General features: G+C 50.1%; 1 protein-coding gene across 1 annotated transcript; it reads right to left on the bottom strand.

Annotated features, from left to right (window-relative positions):
* Window positions 1-1648: 1648 nt before the first annotated feature.
* On the bottom strand, window positions 1649-12739 carry Adgrf3 (adhesion G protein-coupled receptor F3). Its single transcript, XM_021635380.1, has 14 exons — window positions 12650-12739; window positions 11319-11376; window positions 10859-10999; window positions 10281-10457; window positions 9549-9767; window positions 7646-7855; window positions 6488-6631; window positions 6115-6311; window positions 5505-5684; window positions 3530-4906; window positions 2942-2983; window positions 2797-2859; window positions 2311-2366; window positions 1649-1673 (listed from the first exon to the last, which is right to left on the bottom strand). The coding sequence occupies exons 1-14, from the start codon at window positions 12737-12739 to the stop codon at window positions 1649-1651; spliced, it is 2979 nt and encodes a 992-aa protein (XP_021491055.1).
* Between the last annotated feature and the right edge of the window lie 555 nt (window positions 12740-13294).

Here is a 13294-nt window from a genome sequence, read left to right as displayed (position 1 = left end):
GGCTGTGGTGGGTGTGGGCGTGTGCATGCCATGACACTCAGATGAAGGTCAGAGAGCAACTTTTGGGAGCCAGTTTTCTCCTTCCCCCATTTGTGGCTTCTGATGGTCAAACTCGGGTTGTCAGGCTTGCGTGGCAAGCAATTTAATTTGCAGAGCTATCTCACTGGCCCTCCAGTTTCATTTTGACAGTAAATGGTTCTATCCCATTTTATAAAAATAACCGTATATCTTGTAAAATTAGAAATACTGACTTATCAGAAATTTTTCATTTATTTTATATAATGCTTTCTTAAAATCCAGTCAGTCCCTTGTACTATTAATTTGGCCAGTCTTACTACCTTGCCTTCTTAATACCTAATCTGTCTTGGCTTTAGCTTAATCCTGTCACTTTCAAATGCCATTCAGATATGCCTCTGTTTCCATACATATTTCCCTGAAACATAGGTTTGTATTGATTTTTGTAAGTTAGAGAAAGAAGTACTTCAGCTTTTCCTAAACCTTAAGAAGATGCAAACAATGAGCTGGAGAAGATGCTCTGATCAAGAGCTCTGGCTGCTCTTCAGCGCTCTAAGTTTGATTCCTCGCTCTCCCATGGTGGCTCAAAACCATTGGTAACTCCAGTTCAGGAATCTAATGCCCTCTTTTGGCCTTTTAGGCACTGCATGTATGAGGTGCCTGTCTATACATGCAGGCAAAATGCCATAACATAGAAAATGAAAAAAAGAACAAGGAAAGACATTATAGAACATTGTTTTTGTTTGTTTGGTTTGGTTTTTGAGGCAGGGTTTCTCTGTGTAGCCTTGGCTGTCCTGGAGCTTGCATTCTAGTCCAGGCTGGCCTCAAACTGGGAGACCTGCCTGCTTCTGGGATTAAAAACTCATACCACCATGCCTGGCTACGGACATTGTTGCTTTTTTGGTATAAACTTACAGCTAAGTCGGAGACATTTTGGCTTGCACATCTTGGATAAGACCGCAAGAAAACTGATTGTTCATATTCTCTTATGTGATAGTTGTAAAGTTGCCATCCATTTGGCTGTGAAACACACAGGTCCATGTGTGATCAACTTTTTTTTTTAAAGATATATTTAGTATTATATATACAGTGTGGCCAGCTGCATGCCACAAGAAGGCACCTTATCTCATTACAAATGGTTGTGAGCCACCATGTGGTTGCTGGGATTTGAACTCAGGACCTTTGGAAGAGCAGCCAGTGCTGTTAACCTCTGAGATCTCTCCAGCCCCCATATGGTCAACTTTTTAGTATGGGTATATAAGTAAATGTAAAATTGGAAATTTACTGTAAAGCACTTCCCAAAGTCTGACCTTTTACAACAGTACTTTTATAGTTAGTAATACAAGATGATCAGGTGCCTCCCTTTTCAGCCTGAACAAAAGTACTTTTATTTTACCTAAGAGACTACTGTCAAAAGTTTCTCTGTTGCTTAATTTTTAGTCACTGTTTAATAGTTGGACTCACTGCGGATTTTTTTTATGCCATGTATGTGCCACTTCATAGATTAGTAAATGACCTCTTTTGCTGTATTTTAAAAGCAGTGTAAATTAGTAAGAACTTTTTAACTAAATACTGTCCCCAAAGAAACAAAAATTCTGCCCTTCATCTTCAGTGTCTGGAAGGAACAGTCCTGTCAATCAGTCATTCTTTCTTCATAACTATAAAAAAGAAAGAGCAAAGAAATCACTCAGGAGTGACATTAAGAACATTTTCCTTGAGTTCATAACACACTGTTCAGTACAGTGTGTGTGTTTACGTGCATTGTTTTCCTTTTGTTTGGACAAGCTCTCACTATGTACCTAGATTGGGGTTGAACTCTTGACCCTCCTGCCTCAGATTCCCAAGACCTAGGCTTACAACTATACACTCGGCACCTAGCTGGGGCAAGGGTCTTTCCAGGTCATGTAAAAGTTGGTATCATGGAAAGGGAATCCCTGGAGTGAACTGGATCTGTAATTGGTGATGCTTTGCCTCTGCACTGCCACTCACTCAGGGATGGCCACACCCATAAGGTATGGCTTTGCTGGGGAGCTGCTTGGCAAGACATTGGCTAGAAAGGTTTGTCAAATGTCTGTAATCCAAGCACTTGGAGCCTGAGGCAGGGAGTTCAAGGCCAGCCTTGGTAACCCAGCAAGGGATTCTTTCTCAAAAAGTTAAGGACTGGGCACCAGGATATACCAGCTTCTGGATTTAACCCCCATTATTGCTGGGGAGGGGAAACTTGGTCTGGAGGCCCTTGCCACAGCCTCTTTCACCTCCACTGCTCACTCCACTCCCGAGAAAACTGTTTCTCACCTGGCACGTTCACTTCTTTCTCTGCAGTGTTCTGAGTTGTAGGTTTCATTTGTGGCCTAGGGAGAGGTAGAAAGGCCCAGCTGGGGTGATCATCATTATAGCCCACCCACCTGTGAAAAGGGTGTGCCCATTTTAACATTCTCACTTGCCTGTAGGAGAGCTTTGGTATCATCTACATAGGTCCCACAGGCCCCCACTCTTATCGTTTCCCTCCAAGTGTTAACATGGGGCAGAGTATTAGATGCATTGGGAAGAGTGTCACCAGGCCTCCGGGTGGTCATCAGGAACCCCCAAACCCCATTCTGACTATGCAGGCTGGTACCCCTACCCTCCATGACGGGAAAAACTGAGCCTGAAACCTGCTTGCTGTAAAAACCCCTAGCTCTCCTCTCCTAGCCAGGCCCATCTCTCTCGGGGGAAGGGAGTGGGCTGGCTGGAGAATGGCCGGCCAAATCTCACAGACAGCTGAGGCTTGAAGTAACTCACCAGGGAGATGGCAGAGCTGGAGGACTGGGTACCTCGGAAGCGTCTGTGCAAGGCCTCTAGTACCTAAAGGAAAGGTAAACAGCCTGCTGTGTTGAGCACACTTAGGCCTCTAGGTCAGACATGTGGGAACTAGCTGGGCACTCACCTTTTTGTCTGTGAGGCAGCCGAAAACTAAGATGAAGACACCCTGAGGAGATAGGGATGGGGAGATTGTTAGTGTCAGGGAAAGCTCACATCTTGCTTCCTCTCCTCATCTTCCTTCTCAGATCTTTTCTCTAACACATGTCCAAGCTACCTCCTCAGATTCTACACACATTGGCACCATTTGGTATTGTGTGTGCACCTGTGTGTGAATGTGCCCGGGTACGTGCTACTGTGTACATGTGGAGGTCAGAGGACGATGTCAGGGAGTCAGTCCCATACTTCCACACCTGGAGTCCAGGGATCAACTCAGACTCACAAAAGGCACCTTTACCTGCTGAGCCATCTTACCGGCCCTCAAATGCCTTTCTTAGACTCAGTTAATGCTGGGCACTGATGATCTCCAGACTTTGACATAATCAGAAGAAAACCAAGCTCAGAGAAGTTACGTAATTTGCCCAGGGCCATCCAGTGAGGCAGTGAAGGAACTGGGATCTATGTTCAATCCTAAGATTGGTGAGCCTGGCAGTGGGAAGTGACTTAGATCATCTAAAAGAACAACTGGTGCAGCCACCCCACCCTTGCCACCTACCTGGAGGCTGTTGAGAACGGTGAAGATGTAGTGAGAGACCATGGAGTCTTGATCAAACAGAAAGGCCACACCCAGTCCCCAAGTGAGGCCAAAGATGGGTGTGAGAATAAGCAGGGCTTTAAGCACGCCCAGGAGGGCTTGGCGCTTTTCCATTGGGGGCCCCTCTGACAGCGAAGGTCTCAGCAGCTTCAGCACAGCTATCACCAGGACCAGCCCATTTACACCAACGATGGCCAGCACTGGCTCGCTGAAGGTGTACAGCATGACTCCATCTCCATTCAGCAAGCATGTCCCCTCCCTCAGGTATTTCCTTTGAGGCAAATAGAGGCCCAGGGTGACACCAGCAAGCCCCAGTGGGCACAGGTAGCCCAGGATCACCATGAGTGAGACAACTAGGTGCTTGGACAGCTGATGGAAGACAAAAAGCAGCTGGTGGGCCAGCACCAGGGCCTGGGCCAGCATCCAGAAGAAGGTGGCCAGGTAGAAAAAGTGGCACAGAAAAACATCGACCAGGCAGAGCAAGCTGTGGTGCCCGGCAGGAAGGAACGGGCTTCCCAGGAAGCAAGTGTCTGCAATCAGCAAGCAGATCACCACGTTAAACAGGGCGGTGTGGCGGAAGAAGGCGACTTTGTTCCGAACCACCACTCTCCATACCAGCCTGTAAATAGCCAGGCACATGAGCAGTGCCAAGATGGAAGCCCCAGTACCCACCTGGCTCAGCAGGTCCAGGATGGGATTTTCTGGGACATGTTGGGACATGAGGATGGAAAAGGCAGTGAGATGCTGGCAAATGCACCGAGTGGTGCTGGCATTGGCTGCATGTACCTGGCACCCTTTATCTGACCAGCCTCCCTGACCCTGGAAGACACTGTGGTCCCAGAAGACACAGTGCAGGGTTCCATTCATGTCTTCAAAGTCCATGATAACCTCTGCCTGTGTGAAGGCCTGGCCACCTGCTGTGATGGAGACCACAAGGATCAGCCCAGGAGTGGTATATGGGGTGTTCCACAGCCCTTGTGTAGAGTTGGAGGGCAGGCGGCCGTCCAGTTTTTGCAGTGCTAGGCTAGCAATACTGATGTTAGTTCCATTATGGACCAACGGGGCCAGTGAATGCCACGGAATCTGTGCCTGCCGGAGGGGCCCCACAGAGAAGGACATTTGGTAGCCAGGAGGAGAGGTGTGTGTGAGGAGCTGGCTCTGCAGGAACACGTTCGATGAGCTGAAGGAGAAAGGATGCCGCTGTGGGCTCAAGCTGCTGACCAGGGTCTCCACAGCCTTCAGGAAATCTGAGCCCATCGAGGGTTCCTGGGCCTGGGCCAGGGTCCACAGAGAGCTGATGTTCACATCTAGAATCCTGTCTGTGGTTGTCAGGAGGTCCTGCAGTGACCAACAGTAGGAGGAGCGTGATTTGCCAGAGTCTACAGATGTGCTGGGAGCCAAAGACTCCACGCTCCCCCGCCATGGCAAGACCCAGGTGGCCAGCGGCAGAGAGCACACTGTGCAGAGCACACATGAGGCCCTCTTGGCTGTCTCTGCAGTTTAATATCTGGCAGGAAAGGTGTGTGGTATTGCTGCCTCTTGTTCTTGATTCATGTGGGTACAGCAATGCCAAGTGTGTTTGAGTGTGTCTGTGGTTATTGGGTTATCACGTATAGTGTGTGTGTGTGTGTGTGTGAGAGAGAGAGAGAGAGAGAGAGAGAGAGAGAGAGAGAGATGTTCTCATGCCATGTCCCATGCCGTCTCTGAAACTCATGCCTCCCCACTCCTTCCTGCCTCCCAGCACCAGGCTTTCTTTATTCTCCATGGCTTTGGAGACCCGGGTTTAAGGACAGAGGAAGCAGGAGCCAACACCTGGACTCTAAAAAGGTCCCTGTTGGGCTGCATAAATGATGTCAGAAAGGCAAAGGTTTTTATAACCAAAGAGCTTCCGCCTGCTCCCACCCAGGTGGCTCCCAAAGTGGCTCTGAGACCTTACCTTCAGGGCACCGTCTGTAAGCTCTGTGCTTGTCTCTGCTACCACCTTGGCCAGTAAAGTCACAGTGTGCAGCATTTCCTGTAGGTCAGACGGGGTGCTGGCCACCCCCACCTGCCCTTGCAGCTCACTCAGGATCCGTGGCACCTCCTTGTTAGGCTTTCCCTGGCCTTCCAGCAGCAGCTGACAGAAAAGACAGTGGGATGTGGCTGACACAAAATTCCTTACTTGGATGGGGTCACATCTTCCCCGGACTCAGCCTCTTGCCCCTCTGCTCCATATCCCTCAGAGGAGCAGGAAGAAGAGGGGAGTCCATGGGCATGTGGAAGGAATGGATGCTGAAGTTAAAGAGGACAGGCACTACTTGTTGGGACTGTGGTTGGAGACAAACTGACCCATCCCTGGAGGACCCATTCCTCTTTCCTAGGTCTGCAAGGGGTCCAGGTGAGAGAGGCTGAGTAACAGGTAAGCTGGCACCAGGAAAGGTTCCTGAATCCAAATTCTGAGGGAAGGAGAAGGAGAGGCATGGAGGCAGGGCAAGCAGGCAGGGAAGGCAGGCAGGCAGGCAGGTCTAGTCTGATGGGAGAGTCATGGAGGCAGGCAGCAGCTTTACCTTGGCTTTAAGACACAAGGTTAGGATCTTTGCCTCTGTGCAGCTGTTCTGGACGGGTCCCCAGATGCCATCAGGCCCACAGAGCCTCTTTATCATGCCTCTCTTATTCACAGGACATGGGGCCTGTGCCACAAAGCCAGCCTTGGTGACGTTCCAGGCAACCACCACGAAGTCCTCAGGGCAGGTAGTATCCCCATCTGAAGAAGGATTAGTGAGGCCGCAGCAGCCACGATATAGCCAGAGCTTTTGTTTTAGCCAAAACCTATGCAGGCCTTGATCCCTGATGACTCAAGGCGGAGGGAAAACAAAGAGATGCTCTGTTCCAAGGACAAGCATCTTATAGGTCAGCCTACGGGACCCAAGGCTCACATACCCTGGATGATGGTGATGTAGACAGAAGCAGTGAGGGGAGCCAGGTCCTGACTCTGGACGGCACAAGTATATGTGGTATTGGCTGCTGGGCATTGCTGAACAGCCAGCACAGAGCACTGGGAGTCTGACGTGTTATGCAAGGAGGCTGAGGGAAGGAGAGAGGAGAAAAATGAACCGTCACTGAGTGAAGCAGGTGAGGCCAACGCAGGTCCTAAAATTCCACTTCAGGGTGGTCTTCAGAGATGAAGCAACGTTACGTCAGCACCCACTCACTGGGGTTTTGCTGACGTGCATCCTACTGGGTCTCTAGACCTGGGACTGAGTTTCACCATGTTTTAAAATATTGCTGTTCATACAGCATTTTAAAAAAGATTCACTTCAGTTTTAATTCTGTGCATATATATGAATCTTCGTGGGGATGTGTGCATGTGAGTACAGGTGCCCACAGAGTTCAGAAGTGGGCTCCAGATCTCTAGGCTGACCTGGGGGTGAGCCACCTGGCATGGGTGCTGGGAACTGATCTCACGTCTTCTGGAAGAGCAGCCAGTGCTTTTTACTGCTGAGCCATCTCTCTAGCCCCAATTTCCTCCTTAAAAAATTTATTTATGTATTTTATGTATATGAGTGCTCTGTCTTTATGCACACCACAGAGGAAATCAGACCACATCGCAGATGGTTGTGAGCCACAATGTGGTCTCTGGGAATTGAACTCAGGACCTCTGGAAGAGCAGTCAAGTACTCTTAACCACCTAGTCATCTCTCCAGTCCCCTGGTTTCCTCCTCTTTGTTTTGCTTTGTTTTTTGTTTTTTTTTGAGACAGGGTTTCTCTGTGTAGCCTTGGCTGTCCTGGACTCACTTTGTAGACCAGGCTGGCCTCAAACTCACAGCGATCTGCCTGCCTCTGCCTCTGCCTCCCTGAGCGCTGGGATTAGAGGCGTGTGCCACTGCGCCTGGTTTAGCTTCCTCCCTTTTAAAGACAGGATATTATTAAGCTAACCTCACAGAGTTTACTGCAAGAGTTAAGTGGGGCTGTGTGCTGGAAGGGCTCTATAAATAGCAGGGACTGCTCCTTAGGCACGGACAGCCAACTCCCATCCTGTGCTGTAGCTTGTGCTGTCCTGAGGGACCAGCCACATCACTCACCGCTTACATCACCTACCTCGGCCGCCCTGCCCGGGACTCCAGGTAGCAGTGTAGGTCAAGTTTGTGAGTGGGATGCAACAGCTCAGCTGGAAGCCAGCAGAGGCGGCGCAGGAGACAGACAGCTTGTCGGGAAGCACAGCCACTTCTCTTTCCTCCACGGGCAGCGTCACCACCTGCTGCAGCTTCCACCTGAAGCCCTGGGCCTCGAAGATGCTCACGTACTTACCTGCAGAGAGATGCCCGCTGTGCCCGGCGGCTCCCTGGCTCTGCCTCCTAAGTCACAGCCCAGGCCCGCCAGCTTCCCTCCCCTGCTCGGTGCCTGGGTCTTACTCCTGGCCAGAAGGTCCCAAGACAGCCCTTTTGGAAACTATCCCCTGCCCCAGGAAGAAAGATCTGTAGAAAAGGCTCCTGGCCCATCTGTCCTAGCCAGGGCTGCTGGACTCTGAGGCGAGCCACCTCCCCTACAGTGCCACCCTGTCACTTAGTATCTAGACCAATGGACCTCAACCTGTGGGTCGGGACCCCCCTGTGGCTCAAACAACCCTCTCACAGGGGTCATTTAAAGCCATCGGAAAACACAGATATTTACATTGTGATTCATTACATTAGCAAAGTTACAGTTATAAAGTAGCAATGAGGTAATTTTCAGGTTGGGGGTCCCCACATGAAGAACCGTATTAAAGGGTGGCAACACTAGGAAGGTTGAGAACCACTGACCTAGACAAACAGCAGTCTTTTCTCAGCTGTAACTGAGTGGTCTCCGGTTTTAACATCTTCCATATTATGAATTTTTAGCAGGAATATTTTTTTTTCTAAAGAAATAGTAACAATCAAAGATTGACTTTTTTTTTTTTTTTGGTTCTCCAAAACAAGGTTTCTCTGTGTAGCAGAGAGCCACCTGCTTCTGGGATTACAGGCACGTGCCCCCGCACCCAGCTAAGACTGCTATTTTTGCACTTGTGTGTCTGTGTTTGTGTGCATGCACACACATGCACACGCATGTCTGCTGTGTGGATGGGCCTGTGCCACGCACGGCATGTGTGGAGGGAGGTCGGAGGACACTCTCAGGTGTGAGAGCTTGTCGGAGGCAGGGTCTTTGTCACTTGGTGCTACATCTTCTGGGCTCTTTTCCTTTTGTTTTTTAGTTGGTAGGAGGGTTCATGTAGCCTGGAAGCCACTAGGAATGGAGACTGAACGTGACCCGCTCATCTTCCTGCCTTCACCTCCTGAACACTGAGATTATAGGTGTGCACCACCCGCCTGGTTTACGGGGTACTGGGAACCCACGGCCTCATGCCTTCTGGGCAAGTACTCTGTTAACCGGGGCTGCATCGGCAGCCTGGACACAGTCACATCAATGTACAAGAGAAAGCCAGCTGCTCTGCGTTTGCTCCTTGCAGTGCCTCAGTGGTACGAGACGTCACTGCCCAATCCCGAGAGAGAGGGAGGCAGGTGACATCATAACTGCATCACCCTCCTTATGTTGTTTCTTTTTGGTTTGACATTTTCATGTGTCAGGACAACACTGAGTTTTTGTGAAGCTCCAAAAGGATTTTGGAAATCTCCAGATTACAGTGCCAACAGCTGGCTGGTGTACAGAAGTTTCCACACTATGAATCTCTTTGCTTTTGCTTTTCTAGCAAATGGAAAGATGGAAAAGGTTAGGAAGGGGTGAATAGGAAAAAAAAAAGAAAGGGAAAGGAGGAATGAGAGGAAGAGGTGAAGAGAAGCAGAGAAAGAACTGAGAATTCATGCCTGTAATCTCAACATTTTGGGAGGTTGAGGTAGGAAAATTGCTGTGAGTTTGAGGCTAACCTGAGATAAAGAGTAAGTTTGAGACCAGCCTGGGCTACAGAGTGAGAGTCCGTCTCAAAAAACCTGCGGGAGAAAAGGAGAGAGAAGAAACAGCTGAGGATTACCTGACCAGTGACGGGACATTCGGGTGATGCTAAGGCCAACCTGGTCCTCACTGGATATCTGGCACACATTTGTCCCTGGCCATAAGAAGACGGATTGGTGTTTCTCTGAGTGTTTCAAGAACCATCTCAGGTTTGTAGCCTCCTCTTTTTTGAGGAGAGTGAGGTTCAGAGTGTCCCCATGTCTTTGCAGCTGGGAGTTCAGGGTCAGCTTTGCGGGAACTACAGGGAGGTAAGAGACAGGGGCTAGTGAAGGGCTTTTTCCTCTCCTTCCAAAGCTTGCCTCTCCATGTTCCTCCATGCAGAACTTCCTGTCTGGCCATGCATGGTTATCTGAATGTTGCTGCTACACCACAGCCTGGTAGACCCTACCTCCGAAAAGTGAAGTGGCAAGCCCTCTGGCTCACGGCTTCCACTTTCAAGACACTTGGGGCTGCTGAAGCTGCTTCAGGGAAGGTCCTTCCCTTGCCCATGTGCCTCCAGAGCTGCTCTCATTAGTCCTACTTTTCAAGTCCCAAGTTCAGGTCCAGGGTCTTGCTGTGACAAGTTGGATTTTTATTTATTTTTTTATTTTTTAATTTTTTTCCCCTAGCCAGAGGAGCAGCTGGGCTTGGAGCAGCCAGAAACACAGGTCCAAAGCAAAAGCCAAAAACAAAACAAAAAAGAACACAACTATCTAGAAAGTGTTTCTTTTCACTTGGGGATACTAGTATCCAAGTTCCCAACCCTCCTTACCAGGTGGCAGCAACTGGCAGTAGCCAGGAACAGGACTGTGGAAGCTTCTACATTCACAGGAATCTCTTTCTGACCTGTGGCCACGGCAGCTTGGGAAAAGGGAACAAAGTGTGGCGTTCCATTGGTAGCCAGGCTGGCAAGAGCAGAACTTAGTCCCCTTGTGGTCGACACGACACTCTGTGATAGACAGAGGCAGGCAGGCTGAGAAAATGAGGTCTCAGGGCTGGCTGACACCAATCTTCAAGTCTCAGATCAGGCCCACGCACTCAAGGGGACTTCCTTTGCAAACTTTCTTTCCAGAGCAGCAGCGGGCCGCGATGGGCAAGGGCTAAGTTCCTCACGCTCTGCCTGCACCTTGAATCCCCTGCTCAGGTCAGTACACTGGGGCGTGAGCAGGAAGGGGGGAGGGGTCTTTCGGATAATGAAAGGAGGAAGGGGAGGGGCTGGGGAGAGCGAACCCAGCTATAGTCTTCAGGAACTAGGGAGAGCTCGCTGCATCTCCAGAGCAAGCTGGCTAGCTAGAGAGTTGGGAAGCTGTGTGCTGTTTATTCGGAGCCCCTTTACCATCCAGCTGATACCTGTTGTAAGGCCGAGGCCAGTAAGCATTCTTGGGGAAAGGGATGCCCAGGCAGCAGGAAGAGTCAAGTTATTCAAGAGTTTCTGTGGCCCCGTCCTGTTTGAAAATTCCAGATGTACATAGCTGGAGACCAGCACTGATTCTACAGAGGCAAAGACAGCATCAGAGGAGAGGCAGTGAGGCCCCAGACTAGCCTGCTTTTGCCTTACATTCTCAGTTGGCTATTTCTGGTCATCTCCCGTAGCCTCCGAACCCCTAGTGGGGATGCAGTCTGCTCCACGGTTTCACGTTGTCATTGCAAAAGTGCACTTGTCTCTCTAGGCCTCCCAGCTAAAGAGCTGGTGTAGCACCTGTCTGGCCTTCCAGAGCCTGTCCTCTCTCTGCTCCCCTCACTGCGCCCTCTCCTGCTTCTTCCTTTCCCCTTCCTTACTGCCCCTGCCCCCATCAGTCCCACCACTCACCCCCTTCACTGTTTTGGTTCAGTTGCTGCCCAGGTTTCCCTCCAGATGGCTTGCGTTCCTGGAAAGAGACAGGAGACAGACCTTTGAGGAGAGAGGCTGATCTCAAGTTCCTCCCACGGCACCAGGGCGGCCTGCCTATTCTGGCTATCCTGGCTATTCTGGCTATTCTGGTGTGACTTGGTCTCTCGGAAGCTCTTCTTTAGGCCAGAGGCAAACGTAAATATCTGGAGGGGGAAAAAGCATTCAGAAGAGGAGGGACAAGGGCACAATTCCAGGGCCACTGCCAGGGCCAGCAATCTCTCCTGAAAGCAGGAACCAGGCACACCCCGGAGTCAACATGTTTTGCTTACCTTCTTCCTGTATTTACCTGTCCCCGGGCTCTAGGCTACTTGAAATGGCTGAGTCCAGAGCTCCAACAGGAAGGAAGGGTCCCGCAAACCAACCCACTCTTTCCTCTCAGAATCTCCTGTGCATATGTATCTAAAACCAGGTAGCAGCACACATTTGCAGTCCTAGCACCCAGGAGGCTGAAGCAGGGGGACTGCAGCAAGTTCAAGGTCAGCCTGGGCTCTACACAGTGTGTTCCAGCCAGCCTGGGCTACAAGGTGAACCTTTATCTCAGAAAAACAAACACAAAAACAAAGGCAAACCACAACAAAAACCCTAACAACAATCACCCCCAAAGTAGAAATAATAAAACCAGAAAGAAAGCAGGCATGGCAGTACATGCCTGTAACACCGGCACTTATGATTATGAGGCAGTAACACGTCTTAAGTGCAAGAGTTCAAGACCATCCCCAGCAACACAGCAGATCCACACAGAAAATAAAAACGAGAGAGTAAATAAAACTAGGTGGACCCAGAGATATAGATAGAACATTAACAGACACAGACAAGGATAGGATATAGAGAAGACATAGAGAAAGCAGCATATACAGATTTAGATCTGGGGATTGCAATACATTTGGAGAGGGGAGAAAACATTATAAAACACAAGCCTGCGCTCTACCACTTCTCCTCAGACTCTCGCCCATCCTCTAGGCCAGTAAGCTTCCACATCTGCCAACATTTTCTTTTCGTTTCATTTTAAATTGCTAGCATGACCAGAAGAGCCTTTATGCCATAGAGCTTCATAGGGACTCAGGGAAAGACACTGAACTGTCCCCTCATCCTGGGCAGGAAGACTGGCTTCTGGTTGGGGGTGGGGGGGTTTTGTAAGCTGGCTCCTTCCCTCCAGCTGTCCTTTCGTCCACTCCTTATGCCCCCTCACAACCTGAGGCTTTGGTTGTGGTCTCTGCAGCTCTCCCCAGGGTCCTCACCCCACTACTTACTGATTGGGCTGTGGGGACAAATGTTGATTCCAGCTCCAGGAGGGGAAGAGTCGCAGCCAGGAGCAGCCAGGAGAGAGCTAGAGAGGACATGGCTTGATGTAGCAGTCCCCAAAGCCTCCAGCTGTTCCATGATGCAAATTTTTGCTCCCAGGGCTGGTGGGGCTGGCACAGAAGTAAGTGAAGAGTGAGCAGAGGGAAGCAGGCTGAATTTACAGAGCAAGTGCTACAGCCTGTGATTAAGCAAATCTGCTTCCGGGTCACTGGGGCCACCTGGACCCCGAATGATTCTGTGAGAGGAGTGTGCCTGGACTCCCCTGGGCTCTAGACCAAGGACTCTACTCCAGCAGTGAGATTGCTCAGAGGGTAAAACTGGTGCTTGTGCCAAGCTCGACAACCTGAATTGGCCCCTGAACCCACATGGTAGAAGGAGAAAACCAACTCTTGTTCCATCAAACATCCTGCCCCTGCGTCCCTGTGTCAGAACACCTCAGGCTGGGTAAACTTTGTTTTTGTTTTAAGACAGGGTTTCTCCCTGTAGCCCTGGCTTTCCTGGAACTCGATTCTGTAGACCCTGAACTCAGAGATCTGCCTGCCTCTGCCTCCCTGAGTGCTGGGATTACGGGGGTGCACCACCCCCACCTGACA

The sequence above is a fragment of the Meriones unguiculatus genome, chromosome 1 (genome assembly GCF_030254825.1).
Source record: "Meriones unguiculatus strain TT.TT164.6M chromosome 1, Bangor_MerUng_6.1, whole genome shotgun sequence".
Classification (NCBI taxonomy): domain Eukaryota; kingdom Metazoa; phylum Chordata; class Mammalia; order Rodentia; family Muridae; genus Meriones; species Meriones unguiculatus.
The sequence above is the reverse complement of the archived record's forward strand: the minus strand, read 5'-3'. Positions and strand labels throughout refer to the sequence as shown.